This window comes from Hyla sarda, chromosome 2, assembly GCF_029499605.1.
Source record: "Hyla sarda isolate aHylSar1 chromosome 2, aHylSar1.hap1, whole genome shotgun sequence".
NCBI lineage: Eukaryota > Metazoa > Chordata > Amphibia > Anura > Hylidae > Hyla > Hyla sarda.
Window position 1 is genome coordinate 384,773,695 of NC_079190.1, and position 15,812 is coordinate 384,789,506.

Here is a 15,812-nt window from a genome sequence, read left to right on the forward strand (position 1 = left end):
AAAAAAAAAACACAACTAGATGTATCCGGTTGTGTACATTTTTGTTCTTGTAAGTTTTTTTTTTCCTGTGCACAAAACTGTGATCTACCACGGTTTTGGGCATGGGTCTGTCAGGTTTTGGGTTTTTATAACATTGTACTCAATGCAAAATGCCTTGTGTCAGTTTTTTTGTTTTCCATTTAGGGAAACAAAACACTGATATAAAACTGTATGTATAAAGCATGATATGGATGTACCCTTATTGTGTACAGCAAAAATAGTTCTTTACAATTTTTTATTTTATTTTTTGTATTGGGAGATAATGATGTTGTATGACATGAATAAACTTGGATGTTTTTTTTTTCCTTTTTAAGATGCATAAAGGGTTTACATTGAACAGTGACAAAAATGCAATGTGAACCCGCCCGTTTTGACAGACCCATTCTGTCAGCATGGGTGCTTCGCCACTAGCTTAAACTAGAGTTAATGTTTGCAAATCATACGTTTTTTCTTTTCATTACATTTACACAATTGATGAACATTTTGTGTAATTCTGCATGCTTTTACAGTTGACTGCATCAGTAAATTTGTCTTTGAGGTTCTTCTTTCCTTGCAAAGTATTTAATGGTGAATTTGTCCATTAGGCATACAGCCGAAGAACAGCAAATCTGATCTGAGCTCCTCCTTGTCAATGGTGGCTATATTTGATTATAATCCAAAAGAAAGTTCTCCCAACCTTGATGTTGAGGTACTTAAATTTTTTATTTTTTTGTGCTGTTGAATAGCAATTTAAAGTACAGATTGTCTTTCTTTACTGTTTTTATTAACTCTGCTCAAAACATCTTATCCCCTGTCCAAAGGATAGGGGATATGATGTTACATCACGGAGATCCTGCCGCTGGGGATCCCGCTATCTCAGGGCTGGCAGCGGCGGTGTCCAGAACACCGAAGCTTGCAGCTTCCGCATTAGTGACGTCACGCCACGCCCCTTTCATTCATGTCTATGGGAGGGGGCATGACTGCTAGTACAGTACAATAGCCATCACGCCTCCTCCCATAGACGTGAATGGAGGGGCGTGGCGGCGGGCATCGCCAGTCATCGGGCACGGAGCAGAGTTTGCTCCGTGCACCGAATTACAGGGGCCGTAGTGGAGATGGAGGACCCTGCTATCGAACATCTTATCCTCTATCCTGAATAACACATTTTATGGGTACGTTATGGGCAGCAAAATCTGGTGAATCAGATCTGCAGCAGAAAATACGCACATGTGAACGCACCATAACAGATTCATAATGGTAGATTTTAATTAATAACGCATAATGCTATGTTATTGGTATGTCATTTCATAGTAGGCAGTATTGTGCCCACAGCTTTAGAGAAAGCACATGATATATAAAATATCCATATATTTATTTTATATTTCGTTTATATGTTTTTATGCTGGTATCTTTCAGGCAGAGCTGAGCTTTACTGCAGGAGATGTTATCACAGTGTTTGGACCCATGGATGAAGATGGCTTTTATTATGTAAGCTGTGCTCCCTATACTCATGGTTATATGTAACTTATAAAGTGTATGTTGTAATTTGTGTTGCTAAAATGAATGTTGTGTTCTTTCAGAACCAGTAACTACACAGACCACATGAACCTTTTAGATAAATGTGAAGGAAACCTCTTAGCAAATCCATGATATCTTAGCCACAGGCAACATGAAACATCCACAGGCTCACTCATTACGTACATTTATGGTTTACTCTTAAAGGAAAACGGTCACCCGTTCAGCTGCACTATACCCGATACACAGGGTTATAGTATGGGTGAACAGGAGGCAGATTGCGGGGTCTCGTACTGCTATACCTACCTGCAGTCCAGAGCCCCACTCCTCCGAAGGTCCCCCTCTTCAAGCACTGACTTGCGCTTTGCCTACTGAGCGCTCACGTGACCGGCGCTTATGAATATTTAAATCTAGCCGGGGGCCCCGCCTCAAATCACAAGTCAGTGCTGGAAGAGGGGGACCTTTGGGGGATTGGGGTTCTGGACTGCAGGTAGTTTAATCAGTGCGAGACCCCGCATCTGGCTCCTGTTCACCCGCACTATAACCCCATGTATCAGGTTATAGTGCGGGTGAACGGGGGACTGTTTTCCTTTAAACACTGTGGCATTTCAGAGAAGTCACAGCAAATTTATAATTTGCTTTTATTTTTTTTCTTCCAAATTCTAGATCTATATTTTTCCATATTTTACATAGCTACAAGTACAAATTATTATCCGAAAATTCAGTATACAAATATACATGCCAACACTTACGTTCAGGTTTTTTGAAATAATGCTATTGCTGATCTTGCTTTTTTTTTTTTTTTAAATAAAAGCCAGAAGTGGATCCAGCAAGAAGAAGTAGAAGTTCTTCCTTTATACATTTTATTTCTTTGAATCCACTCTTGGCTTTGACTCAAAAACTTCATGAAAATCTGCCACAAAGCTGTTTGTTAATCATAGGTATTAAACCCCTTCCTGCAAAATGAACGTATATTTACATCCTCTTCGGGCTCCCGATGTAGCAGCTGAGCATTTGTCGTACTCGGTGGGTCCCGGGTTGCTATTAGCAACTGGGACCCAAGGCTACTGACTCACATGGCCGATGTCTGGAATCAACCCTTTAAACGCTGCCATCAGAGTTGATTGCGGTGTCTAAATGCAGTAAATCCTGTTCCCGGCTAGCTCAGAAGGCTCATCGGGACTGCTGCAGCAAAATTGCGCCATTCCTATCAGCTGAGAGGATGGCGGGAGGTCTTTTACCGTCCTCCTGTCTGTCCAATCAGTGCTCCAATGCTGCAGCCAGCCATGGCAGGCTGGAGCAATGAAGCATCAGTAACACTGATCTTGAGTGCTGTTCAATTTAACAACATTGATCAGTGTATGCAATCTAAAAATTGCATGTTACTGTCCCCTATGAGGACAAAAAAAAAAAAAAATCCCAAGTCCAGAAATGCGTATTTTTTTGTCATTTCATATACTAGAAAAATTTATAAAACTAAATCAAAAGGTGCTATCAAAACAAAAATTGTAGTCAGGAGAGGACAATTTTAAGTAAAATAAAAAAAAAAAACTATGTAAATTGGGTGGTATTTTTAATCATATGGACCTACAGAGTAAAGCTAATGTGTCATTGTTACCGAAAGGTGCACTGTGTAGAAATGGAAGCCCCCAAAATTAGCAAAATTGTTTTGTTTTTTTTCAATTTTGACCTACAAATAATGTTTTGTTTGTTCAGCTGTAAATTTGGAGGTAAGATAAGTGATGCCATTACAAAGTATGTAAAAAACATTGTGTCTTTAAATGGAAACATAAGAGTTATGTCTATTTTGGGAACGAGGAGGAAAGACAAAGCCTCAAAAAAATAAAAAAATAAAAATAAAAGCTTGGTCCTGAAAGGGTACTCCCCCTTTAAATCAAATGGTGCCAGAAAGTTAAGCAGATTTGTAAATTGCTTCTGTTAAAAAAAATCTTAATCCTTCCAGTACTTATCAGCTGCTGTATGCTCCAGAGGAAGTGGAGTAATTGTTTTCTGTCTGACCACAGTGCTCTCTGCAGACACCTCTGTCCATGTCAGGAATTGTCCAGAGCATTAGAGGTTTGTTATGGGGATGTGCTCCTACTCTGGACAGTTCCTGACATGGACAGAGGTGTCAACAGAGAGCATTGTGGTCAGACAGAAAAGAACTCCACTTTCTCCGGAGCATACAGCAGTTAAGTACTGGAAGGATTAAGATTTTTTTTATAGAATTCATTTACAAATCTGTTTTAACTAGGGATCGACCCATTATCGGTTTGGCCAATATTATCGGCCGATATTCACGATTTTGGACGTTATCGGCAATTACCTTGCCGCTAATCCGATAAGGCCCTGCACCCCGCCCCGGCCGCTGCCCCATTGCCTCCCCCATCCCCGGTTTTTTAATTACCTGTTCCCGGGGTCCGCGCTATTTCTGGCTCCTGTGCCGTCCTGTGTTACACTGTGCGCTGTGCAGCGCAATGACGAGTGACTGCGCCAGAAGTAGAGCAGACCCCGGGCCCGGGAACAGGTAATTATAAAACCGGGAATGGGGGAGGCAACGTGGCGGCGGTGTTCTCTGGCCGGTGCGGTGGGGGGGGGGTGCAGCGCAGTGCTGGGCGGGGGGGGGCGCAATGGCGGTGATAGGACTCGGGACCCCAGGACAGGCAGGGGGAGAGAAGCAGGCGGCGGTCTCTGGCACCGCAAAAGCTGCTGCAGTTCATTGATTTAAAGCACCCGCTTTAAATCAATGATCTGCAGTGGTGTCGCGGGGGGGGGGGGGGGGGGGATAAATAGCCGATAACTTATACCGGAATATCTGTATAAGTTATCGGCTATCGGCCCTAACCTCCACAGAGTATTGGTATCGGCCCTAAAAAAAACGATATCGGTCGATCCCTACTTTCCCTAGTTTTAACTTTCTGGAGCCAGTTGATATGAAAAAAAATAAATGTTTTCCACCAGAGTACTTTTTAAGGGTATGTTCATACATACTTCTAATCTGCAGCTTCTAATCTGCAGTTACTAATCCTGTGCATCAAATCTGCGCAGGACCCTGTACGTGTGAACGTACCCTAAAGGAGTTATGGAGGGGCTTAGGAGTCTGGCTCTCTCCATACCCGGTGGTTGCCAGTTAGTTTCAGCAGCTGAATGATGCCTGATGGGTAATATGCAAACTGCACACAGCGGATTTAAAGAGTAATAACTAGATATTGATTAGTCTGAGAACATCACTACCAGTATTTCTTTGATGCATTTTTAATGTCATACACCCTGTTAAAATAGTTTCATGCAGAAATTGCATATGGCAGGTTCCTGTTAAAGGGTACATTATGCCCGGGCTGCCTCAATTAAAATAATAAATCTTCACTTTCCTTCTGACACTCCCCAGTGCCGCTGGTGTCCTTTTCCCATCCTCCGATGCGGTTTTCTTCCTGCTTTTGGGGCCTGAGACATAACACTGCACTCAGCTAATTGCTGAACTCAGCGTTGTCTGACCTTGGCTGGCAATAGGCTGAGAGGCATTGTGATGCATCAAGCCCGGGCTCTGTAGCTAGAAAAGTAAGAGTTATAGCTTTTAGGCAAGGAGAAAAAAGAAACTAAACTAAAACTGTCCTCTGAGGTTAAGAAGGTTTTCTGGTGTTGTGTAATACTACCTGGTTATTGTAATAAATTTTTGCCCAGTATTACAAGTGTATTTATGTTTTTTGTGCATTTTACTCCATAATAGGGTCTAGTTTGCTTTGTGACCTATTTATAAAAGTGTTATGTCAGAAGTTTCAAATGGTCAGGGTCTAGATGTTCAGACCCCCACTGATAGCTTGGCAAAGCACTTCAATGCTAATTCCACTTCATAAGATGGGCTCCATAGACTTTCTATACAGTCTACCTTATGCAGTGAGGGGAGGTATTGGGAGAGAACACTTCTCCTAGCTCATTCTGTCAAAAATTTTGAAGTGACAGTGACACTTTAAGCTTATTTATGAAATGGGACTTTAAAAAAATAAATAAATTGGAAATGAGAAAAAATGGTATCTCTGTTCCATACAGACCCTGACGGTCAGCCATTGACTATAGTGGGCTTAGCACATATCCTTAAACATACCTAATTTCGAACACTACTTTAGAATTGCATGTGTTAATGACTTTTACTTAATTCAAAACCAACAGGGGGAATTAAATGGTCAGAGGGGACTTGTGCCATCAAATTACTTGGAGCTCTCACAAGCTCAGACTGCAGAATCAACGTGTCCAGAAACAGTCCATAAAAAAGGGGAAAAAGAGGTAAGAATGCTCCCAGATTATCTGTACCAGTCTATATACCTTATTTCTCATACTTGCATTGGTCAAGGAGTGTACATTGTTCTGTCACTGCCCTGGAGATGTGTAGAAATCACAATGTACCATACTTTACCTTTACCTTTCTGTTAAATGTAGTAGAAGTAACATGTTAAAAAAAAAAATTAGAAATTATGATCTTCATATTTCAAGCACAAATGGGGCAGATTCTATTCTGTATTACTACATATTATTGTACCCACATAAATCTGCAGCATTTGTTCTTGATGTCATCGTGTTGCTTTCAGTATAATTGATATTATCTTTTTGTCTGTGCCTGTATGTGTCATTCTTGGGATCAACAGAGGTTGAGAAGAAGAACCAAGTGATAGATTTAGACAGACAGACATGTAAGTGAGAACGCCTTTCCCAGCACTAGTAGAATAAACCTATTTTGCACTCCTCTCCCATCTCTTCTGTAGATGTAGTCACACCCATGTTTTCCCAGTGTTCTGATGACTGTTGTAACAAAACAAAAAGTAATTAAGCTGAATATGGTTAATATCTGTAACTGGATCATGGACTAGTAAAGTTGAAAAGAGGTTTTGTTTCCTCCTTATCTTATAGCGGGATGGTGACTGTGTGACTTTGCATTTTGTCTCTTCTGGAGAAGAATGTTTTATCTCTTTTTGCAATTAAAAAGATTTTTCACATGAATAAATTCATTCAAATTTACAAACATTAATGTAGTTTAAATGGGAAGCAACCAAAATCTTTTCTTCTGTGGTATAATTTTTTTTTAGCATTTAATTTTACCTAGAATTGGAGCATACAATAAAAATGATTAACGTTGTCTATAGGCACATATAGTTTATGCTTTATTTATTCAACACTTCTGCACAGCTTTAGGTGTAATAATTGTCATTTTTGTTTTTGTTCATAGTTTGATTTTGATGCAGAAATTGCCCAACCAAGCTCGCTTCCTGTTGAACCCAATGAGCAAGCAGTCGAATCTAAGGAGAATTCTGAAAAGACAGATGTGCATCAAGGGATCGCCTCCACCAAGAAAAAAAAAAGCTTTTTCTCTAAAGGGAGAAAACTCTTTAAAAAACTAGGGTCCTCTGGAAAGAACTTGTAAATATGGCCTAGTGTGTCCAGTCTGTCATACAGCAATAAAAGCACTTCATGGTGTGGAAGAGGCGAAAAGCTTTTGTCGGTTACTGTCCATCTGCTGGCCTGTCTGGTATTGGTCAGCACTGCCACTTGTAAATAGTATTTATTGTTAAACGGCTTGTTAGAAGTTTCTTGGTGTCTGTGACAGCAAGAGATACGAGATACCTATGAATGTACATGGATGGCATCTGAATTCGTTGCAAAAACAGGAAACTGATTGTAAGCACTGATACACTAAGAGCTACATAAGGGAACCAAAGCCTGGGTTCTGCAAGCTTAAGTGGTTCCCTGGGCTTCTTACTTGTGCACTTGATAAGTGACTATGACTTTTAGGACAACAAGGAATGTTTGCACTGTGTTTTCTCCCCTAACTTTTATGCCATGACTTGGGAAATGCTGTGCAGGAAGTATTATATCTGCCATAACTGCGCAACCCATTACAGGAGAGAATAAACGCCAACATAGTGACCTTGGCGGGATTTAATAGCGCTTACCCATTTTCAAGGAAAATAGCTTTGTTATGTTGTGTGCATGTTGGAAAAACTGAATGTTCCTTTGCCTTATTTTATTGGTTAAATTGTACTTGTTTACAAAAGTCCTATCTGCTCTGAGCAGAGAATGACTGTTGGTTTAAAGCCAGATTGATGTATACATAGCCACCTGGAGAGCATCTTATTCCATCTTCCATGTTGTTCTTCTCCTCTCCTGACATCACAGCCATTACCATGTACTTGTGACCAGCATTTTGTACCACAAGGCCAGCTTTTTGATGCTTTCTGTGTTTATGTTGTTATTTTGCATGTTTGAAGCGGAAAAAGAAGTAAAATTGTTTTGAAGGGTTGGGTTAACGCCCATGAATTGTTTGGAAATTTTAAGTGACGCCATTGGTGTTGCAACATGTTCATTGTTTACAAACGCAAATACATTTTAATATAATAAAGTATATTTTCACTATAAAAATCTAATCTCTTTGGTTTGTGCATGATGGTTTATATATTTTCACACACATATTTAAAGGGAATTTCTTAGTTAACTCTGTAGAAGAAGAAAAATCTTAATGTTTTAGCTACCGGTATTTACATTTAAAAAAAAAAAACACAACTGAAGACACAACAGAGTGCAGCAGTGCGTGTGCTTTATGGCAGTTGACAGGAAAGAGTCTATTTACAGAGAATTGTCATAGATTATTAGGCTAAATTCACAGGGCAGAATTTACTCACTGAATTTCTTCTTTCTCCATGCAAAAACTATGGCACACAAGTAATTTGAGCCAGATTCTGAGCAGAATTTCCATGTGGAAATTCTGCCTGCATCCAAAGACCTATTGGTGTTAATGGAGGGTCTTGACAACATGTCCATTATTAAAGCTAGAAAATACTCTTCATCAGGACCTTCCAGTGACATCAACAGGGCTTTGATTCCAGCTGAAATTCCACATAGAAATTCTGCTTTGAATCTGGTTCAGGAAATTCTGCTTAGAATCTGGTTCAGAAAATTCAGTGATGAAATTCTGCTGTGTGAACATAGCCTTACAAGATTCAGTTAGTGACAGAATTAAGTTACTTGCCCAAGAAGTAAGGGATTAGGAGGGGAAATGTATACAAAGCCTTAACTGTGAGACAAGTTTTATCATCCTGCATTATCTAGACCTCCAGCCGTATAATAGTATTACAGTACACTATACAGTAAATAGCTCAAAGAGCATGTGTGACCTAGATTTTTTTTACTTATTGGGGCCAGATACTGAAGCATGTTGTTTTTTTTTTTCGTTTTTTTTTTAATTTTTTTTCTGATTGTAACTTTTTTTTATATACATTATTATGGGGGTTGCCATCTTGCCGAAGCTGTTTTTAACAGCATTTAGAGATGATGTACAGCAGGACCCATGGGCACAGGTAACAAACAGACTTAAGCTGTCCTATTCATATTAATGGAAAGGGGGCTGGGCAAGCTCTGGGAACTTTTCTACAGGGAGAGGAAGGCTGATCTGTGAGCAACAGCTTTTGTGTGTTCTCTATATACTGGTGTCACCTTTCACTGTACTCCTGTCTGTGTTAAGGAAAGTACTGCTAGGAAGTGACCTATAAAAAACAGGAATCCTCTGCTTATTTTTAGGCCTAGTAGAATTTAAATGGGAATGTTGACGGATTGCTTTTAAAATTTTTAAAAAGGCCTCTAAAAAAATTATAAAATAAGGGATCTGTTTGCCATGGGCAACTGAGCAACTTTCCCTCTGCACAAATTTTGATAAATCTCTCCAAACAGCACAAAATTCTTTAACCCCTTAAGGACCCAGCCATTTTACACCTTAGGACCAGAGTGTTTTTTGCACATCTGACCACTGTCACTTTAAACATTAATGACTCTGGAATACTTTTAGTTATCATTCCGATTCTGACATTGTTTTTTTGTGACATATTCTACTTTAACATAGTGGTAACATTTTGTGGTAACTTGCATCCTTTCTTGGTGAAAAATCCCAAAATGTTATGAAAAATTAGAAATTTAGCATTTTTCTAACTTTGAAGCTCTCTGCTTGTAAGGAAAATGGATATTGCAAAAAAAAAAAAAATTTTATTCACATATTCAATATGTCTACTTTATGTTTGCATCATAAAATTGACGTGTTTTTACTTTTGGAAGACACCAGAGGGCTTCAAAGTTCAGCAGCAATTTTCCAATTTTTCACAAAATTTTCAAACTCACTAGTTTTCAGGGACCAGTTCAGGTTTGAAGTGGATTTGAAGGGTCTTCATCTTAGAAATACCCCACAAATGACCCCATTATAAAAACTGCACCCCCAAAAGTATTCAAAATGACATTCAGTCAGCATTTTAACCCTTTAGGTGTTTCACAGGAATAGCAGCAAAGTGAAGGTGGAAATTCACAATCTTCATTTTTTACACTCGCATGTTCTTGTAGACCCAATTTTTGAATTTGGAAGGGGTAAAAGGAGAAAATTTATACTTGTGTTTGTAGCCCAATTTCTCTCGAGTAAGCACATACCTCATATGTCTATGTAAAGTGTTCGGTGGGCGCAGTAGAGGGCTCAGAAGCGAAGGAGCGACAAGGGGATTTTGGAGAGTACGTTTTTCTGAAATGGTTTTTGGGGGGCATGTTGCATTTAGGAAGCCCCTATGGTGCCAGAACAGCAAAAAAAAAAAACACATGCCATACCATTTTGGAAACTAGAGCCCTTGAGGAACGTAACAAGGAATTAAGTGAGCCTTAATACACTACAGATGTTTCACGACTTTTGCATATGTAAAAAAAATATACATTTTTTTCACTAAAATGTGTTTCCCCAAAAATTTCACATTTTTGCAAGGGTTAATAGCTGAAAATACCCCCCAAAATGTGTAACCCCATCTCTTCTGAGTATGGAAGTACCCCATAAGTTCACCTGAAGTGCACTACGGGCGAACTACAATGCTCAGAAGAGAAGGAGTCATATTTGGCTTTTTGAGAGCAAATTTTGCTTGGGGGTCATGTCGCATTTAGGAAGCCCCAATACCATTTTGGAAACTAGACCCCTTGAGGAACATAACAAGGAATAAAATGAGCCTTAATAGCCCACAGGGGTTTCAAGACTTTTGCATATGTAAAAAGAAAAAAAAAATTCACTAAAATGTGTTTCCCCCCCCCCCCCCCCCCCCAAATTTCACATTTTTGCAGGGGTTAATAGCAGAAAACTTTGCTGAAATGGGAGGGACATGTCGCATTTAGGAAGCCCCTATGGTGCCAGGACAGCAAAAAAAAAAAAAAAACACATGGCATACCATTTTGGAAACTAGACCCCTTGAGGAACGTAACAAGGAATAAAATGAGCCTTAATACCCCACAGGGGTTTCGCGACTTTTGCATATGTAAAAAAAAATATAAAAATTTCACAAAAATGTGTTCCCCCCCCAAATTTCACATTTTTGCAAGGGTTAATAGCAGAAAACTTTGCTGAAATGGGAGGGACATGTCGCATTTAGGAAGCCCCTATGGTGCCAGGACAGCAAAAAAAAAAAAAAAACACATGGCATACCATTTTGGAAACTAGACCCCTTGAGGAACGTAACAAGGGGTTAAGTAAGCCTTAATACCCCACAGGGGTTTCACGACGTTTGCATAGGTAAAAAAAAATATATTTCTTTTTCACTAAAATGTGGGGTTTCCCCAAAATTTCACATTTTTACAAGGGTTAATAGCAGAAAAGACAACCCACAATTTGTAAATACATTTCTTTGGAGTAAGGACATACCTTATTTTTGGATGATTTTGGCTCCGCGGGTGCACACCAGGTCTTGGAGTGGGAGGTCAGTCAGGGGCCTTGAGCTTTTCTTAGCAGCCAGGATGTGGGACCCCCCCTCAAGGAGCGTTAGTGGGGGAGCACTATGGGGGACAACAGGCTGTAACTGGAGTAGACAGGTGGGGTACAGAGGCCCGTAATATGGGGTACAGTGGGCCAGAAAATTATAAAACATAATAAAACAGGATATGTTCCCAGAATGATGACCCAGAGCATAGCCAAAACTAAAAAAAAATATGCCTGCCCCAAACCCTATGCTCTGAGTCATCATTCTGGGAATGTGATGTGTGTGGCCGTCCCTAACCTGTTGCCTCAAATGCGCACCCCGCTCAGGTGGAGAGAGAGTGCTGCGCATTTGAGGCAACATAAAAAAGTTCCTGATGATAGTGACCCAGTGACCTATGACCCATTTTTGAACAAACACCCCCAGAGGTCTTATCAGGTTTTTTATTTTATTTTTTTTCCAGTTTTTTGGGGGGCAATTTAGTGATTTATGGGGGTTATATTTTGGAATGTACTCTGGACTTGGTACATTGGTCAAATTATGGAAAATTCAAATGAAAAGGGGAAAATTTAGTGCTCGGTGGAAGTGTGATACTCCCTGAAGCAGCCTATGCAGAGGCCCGGATTATCTGGGCAAGTGTCACATTGATACCTGGTGTCCTTCCTCATCCCCTTCTTGTAAAACACACTGCATTTTTTCTGGGATCGTCCACTTGGGGGATCTCACCTGGAAAGTGTTGGCCTGGGACGATCCTGGCGCCTATAACTCCAGACCCTTGGGAAGTCCGGCCTGCTCTTTCCCGGTCAGCAAAGATCAGGAACCTTAGGACTTCTTCTTGGTACTGGAGGAATGTCCCTGTGTTGCCAGCGTACTGGGATATTACAAAGCGTTGTACATGGCAACCTGTACCAAGTAGATCGCAACTTTTTTGTACCATGCCCGTGTTTTCCGCATGGCGTTATATGGCTTGAGGACTTGATCTGAGAGTTCAACTCCCCCCATATACCGATTGTAGTCCAGAATACAATCGGGCTTGAGGACCGGTCCCACGGTACCTCGCACAGGGACAGGGGCGCTGCCATTCCCAAGAAAAGTGGTGAGTATAAGGACATCCCTCTTATTCTTATACTTCACCAACAACAGGTTATCATGGGCCAGGGCATGGGACTCACCCTTGGGGATAGGCGTCTGGACCAAATTTAGAGGGAGGCCTCTTTGGTTCTTCCGCATGGTCCCACAAGCGGACATGGATCTGGCGGAAAGGGATTTGAACAGAGGGATGCTGGTATAAAAGTTATCTACGTACACGTGGAAACCCTTATCCAGCAATGGGTGCATAAGGTCCCAAACGAGTTTCCTGCAACACCCAGAGTGGGGGGGACATTCTGGGGGTTCAATACGAGAATCTCGTCCCTCATATACTCTAAACTTGCAAGTGTACCCGAAGGTACTCTCGCAGAGTTTGTAGAGTTTCACGCCATACCGCGCCCGCTTCAAGGGTGTATACTGGAGGAAGATGAGTCTCCTTAAAACTGATGAGAGACTCATCTACCGAGAGGTCCCTGAGCGGTACGTAGGCCTCCAAAAATTTGGCCCCAAAGTGATCGATGACCGGCCTCACTTTGTAAAGCCGGTCATAGGTGGGATCACCTCAGGGCGGACATGCCGCATTATCTGCATAATGCAGGCATGTCCGAATGGCCACGAACTGCTTCCGTGTCATCACCATACTGTAAAGCGGGGTCTGGTAGAGGACGTCCCCGCTCCAGTAATGACGAGCACTTGGTTTTTTGACCAGGCCCATATGCAACGTGAAGCCCCAAAATGTCCTCATTTCCGCTGCATCAATGGCGCGCCATTCATTGGACCTGGCCAAAAACGAATCGGGGTGGTGGGCAATGAACTGCTGGGCATACAAGTTCGTTTGCTCCACCATGTGATTGACCAGGCTGTCACTGGAAAAAAAACTTTAAAAAGTCTAGATCAGTGAAGCCAGCATGGTCAATCCGGATTCCTGAGTCGCCAACAAACTCAGGAATCCGTGGCTGATAACCCTCTGGGGGGCTCCAGACAGGGTCACCGGAAGGGGGCTCCGGTGCACTTGTCTGGGGGGCCGGACTTCAATTACGAGTGGCATTGCCACTCGTACTAGTGTCTGCCTCTGGGTCACTCTCATGGGGGGTGCGTGGCCTCGCCTGGCGGCGTCTTCACCGCCGTACAGAGGACTCATCATCACTACTAGATGATGAGGAGGGCGAGGAAGAACACAAAAAAGTAGGATCTTCCTCGTCCTCACTGGCAGATTCGGAATCAGAGGCTAAAAAAGCGTAAGCCTCCGCTGCCGAAAATGCCTGGCGGGCCATCGCCTTTTTTCTACGGTGGCGGGGGGGGGGGGGGGGGGGAGGGGAAGTATGTACTGTGTGGTGCTTGGTGAAAAAAGTGTATAACCGTAATAGAAAAAAAAAAGCCACGCCCCCCCAAAAAAGGGGTGGCAAATGCAGCTCCCTGAACCCCTAATAGGACCCGGGGTAAGGGATCAGACCCTAATAGGACCCTGGGGGTCATGGGGGATTTTTTTCTATTAAAACAAACAAAAAAAAAAAGCTGTGGCCAAAAAAAAAAGGGGGATGGCGCACGCAGCTCCCTGAACCCCTAATAGGACCCGGGGTCAGGGATCAGACCCTGGGGGACCTATTAGGGGGTCGGAGGGGGGTACTTTTTTTTTTAAACTTTTTTTTTACTTTTATTTAACTTTTTTTTTTTTTACTTATTAACTCCTACCTGTCCCTGCAATCCGCTTTCCCTATTCTAAGGCTCCTGAGGGGGCTCCAGAGCTCCGAGAGGGGATCCACGGATTCTCCTCACTGCTGCACCCGCTGACTGAACGCAGAGAGCGGGTACAACAGTGGGAAGGGACCATTAACCCCTCCTCTGCCGCTCTGCTATTGGCCGGACGATCGCCGGCCAATAGCAGCGATGCTGGGGAGGTGACAGTATTGTCACCGCTCCCCAGCAACGGCAGGTGATTGGCGGTGTATCGTACACCGCCGATCACCATTTATTATCAGGTCATCGGGTCACAATGACCCGAATCGCCGAAGATCGCTTGCGTGATTCCGCAAGCGATCGCCGACATGCGGGGGGTCCCGGGACGGAAGGATTTCAGCAGGCAGGGACTGGAAAACGCCAGGACGTCCGGGGACCCGAATCACCGAAGATCGCTTGCGTGATTTCGCAAGCGATCGCCGATATGCTGTACCCTTAAAGCCCAGGGTGCCAGGACGTCCTGGGTCCTTAAGGGGTTAAATCATATTTTTATGTTAAACATGTTTTTAAACAATAGATAATTTTTCTTATGATACATTTCCTTTTAACCCCTAAAGGACACATTTTCATTTTTTCCTCCTCGCCTTCAAAAAATCATAACTCTCTTATATTTTCATCCACAGACTAGTATGAGGGCTTGTTTTTTGCGTGACCAGTTGTAATGCCATCACTCACTTTACCATAAAATGTATGGCGCAACCAAAAAAAATACTATTTGTGTGGTGGAAATAAAAAGAAAACTGCAATTTTGCTAATTTTGGAAGGTTTTGTTTTCACGCCGTACAATTTACGGTAAAAATTACTTGTTCTTTATTCTTTGGGTCAATACGATTAAAATGATACCCATGATAACATACTTTTCTATTACTGTTGCGCTTGAAAAAATCGCAAACTTTTTAACCAAATTAGTGCGTTTAAAATTCCCCTATTTTGAAGACCTATAACTTTTTCATTTTTTTGTATAAGCGGCGGTATGAGGGCTTATTTTTTGCGCCGTGATCTGTACTTTTTATTAATACCATATTTGCTTATATAAAACTTTGAATCCATTTTTTATTAATTTTTTTGGGAATAAAATGTTATATAAAAAGCAGCTATTTTGGACTTTTTTTTTTTTTACGTTCACGCCGTTCACCGTACGGTATCATTAACATTTTATTTTAATAGTTCAGATATTTACGCATGCGGCGATACCAAATATGTATATAAAATATTTTTTAACACTTTTTGGGGGTAAAATAGGGAAAATGGGACAATTTATTGGGGGAGGGTTTTTTCAAATTTTTTTACTAAATTTTTTTTACTTTTTTTTTTTTTTACACTTTAATAGTCCCCATAGGGGGCTATTTATAGCAATCATTCGATTGCTAATACTATTCAGTGCTATGTATAGGACATAGCACTGAACAGTCTTATCGGTCATCTTTTGCTCTGGTCTGCGGGAAGGCAGATCAGAGCAGAAGACGCCGGGAAGGCAGCGGAGGCAGGTGAGGGGACCTCCTTCTGCCATGCTGGATGATCGAATCGCCCCAGCAGCACTGCAGGCGATCCGATCCTTCATTTTAGTGACCGCGATGCTGCAGATGCTGTGATCTGTATTTCGGGGTGATCTGAGGGGTTAATGGCGGACATCCGCGGGATCGCGGATGTCCGCCATTACAGGCGGGTCCCTGGCTGCGATGAGCAGCCGGGACCTGCCGTGCA

At 41.9% G+C, this 15,812-nt stretch overlaps 1 protein-coding gene and 1 long non-coding RNA gene across 6 annotated transcripts in view; one reads left to right on the forward strand and one right to left on the reverse strand.

Moving 5' to 3' along the window:
- The window catches only part of TSPOAP1 (TSPO associated protein 1), a 224,871-nt gene extending 216,930 nt beyond the window's left edge, over positions 1-7,941 (forward strand). For all 5 annotated transcript variants that reach the window (XM_056558563.1, XM_056558562.1, XM_056558564.1 and 2 more), the window contains 4 exons: positions 624-727; positions 1,435-1,506; positions 5,701-5,814; positions 6,752-7,941. In XM_056558563.1, the coding sequence (XP_056414538.1) occupies positions 624-727; positions 1,435-1,506; positions 5,701-5,814; positions 6,752-6,946 (485 nt within the window). In that variant the 3' untranslated portion in view covers positions 6,947-7,941. The remainder of the gene's footprint in view (positions 1-623; positions 728-1,434; positions 1,507-5,700; positions 5,815-6,751) is intronic.
- The window catches only part of LOC130356698 (uncharacterized), a 74,046-nt gene that overhangs the window by 24,341 nt on the left and 33,893 nt on the right, over positions 1-15,812 (reverse strand). The gene's annotated exons all lie outside the window — the stretch shown is intronic.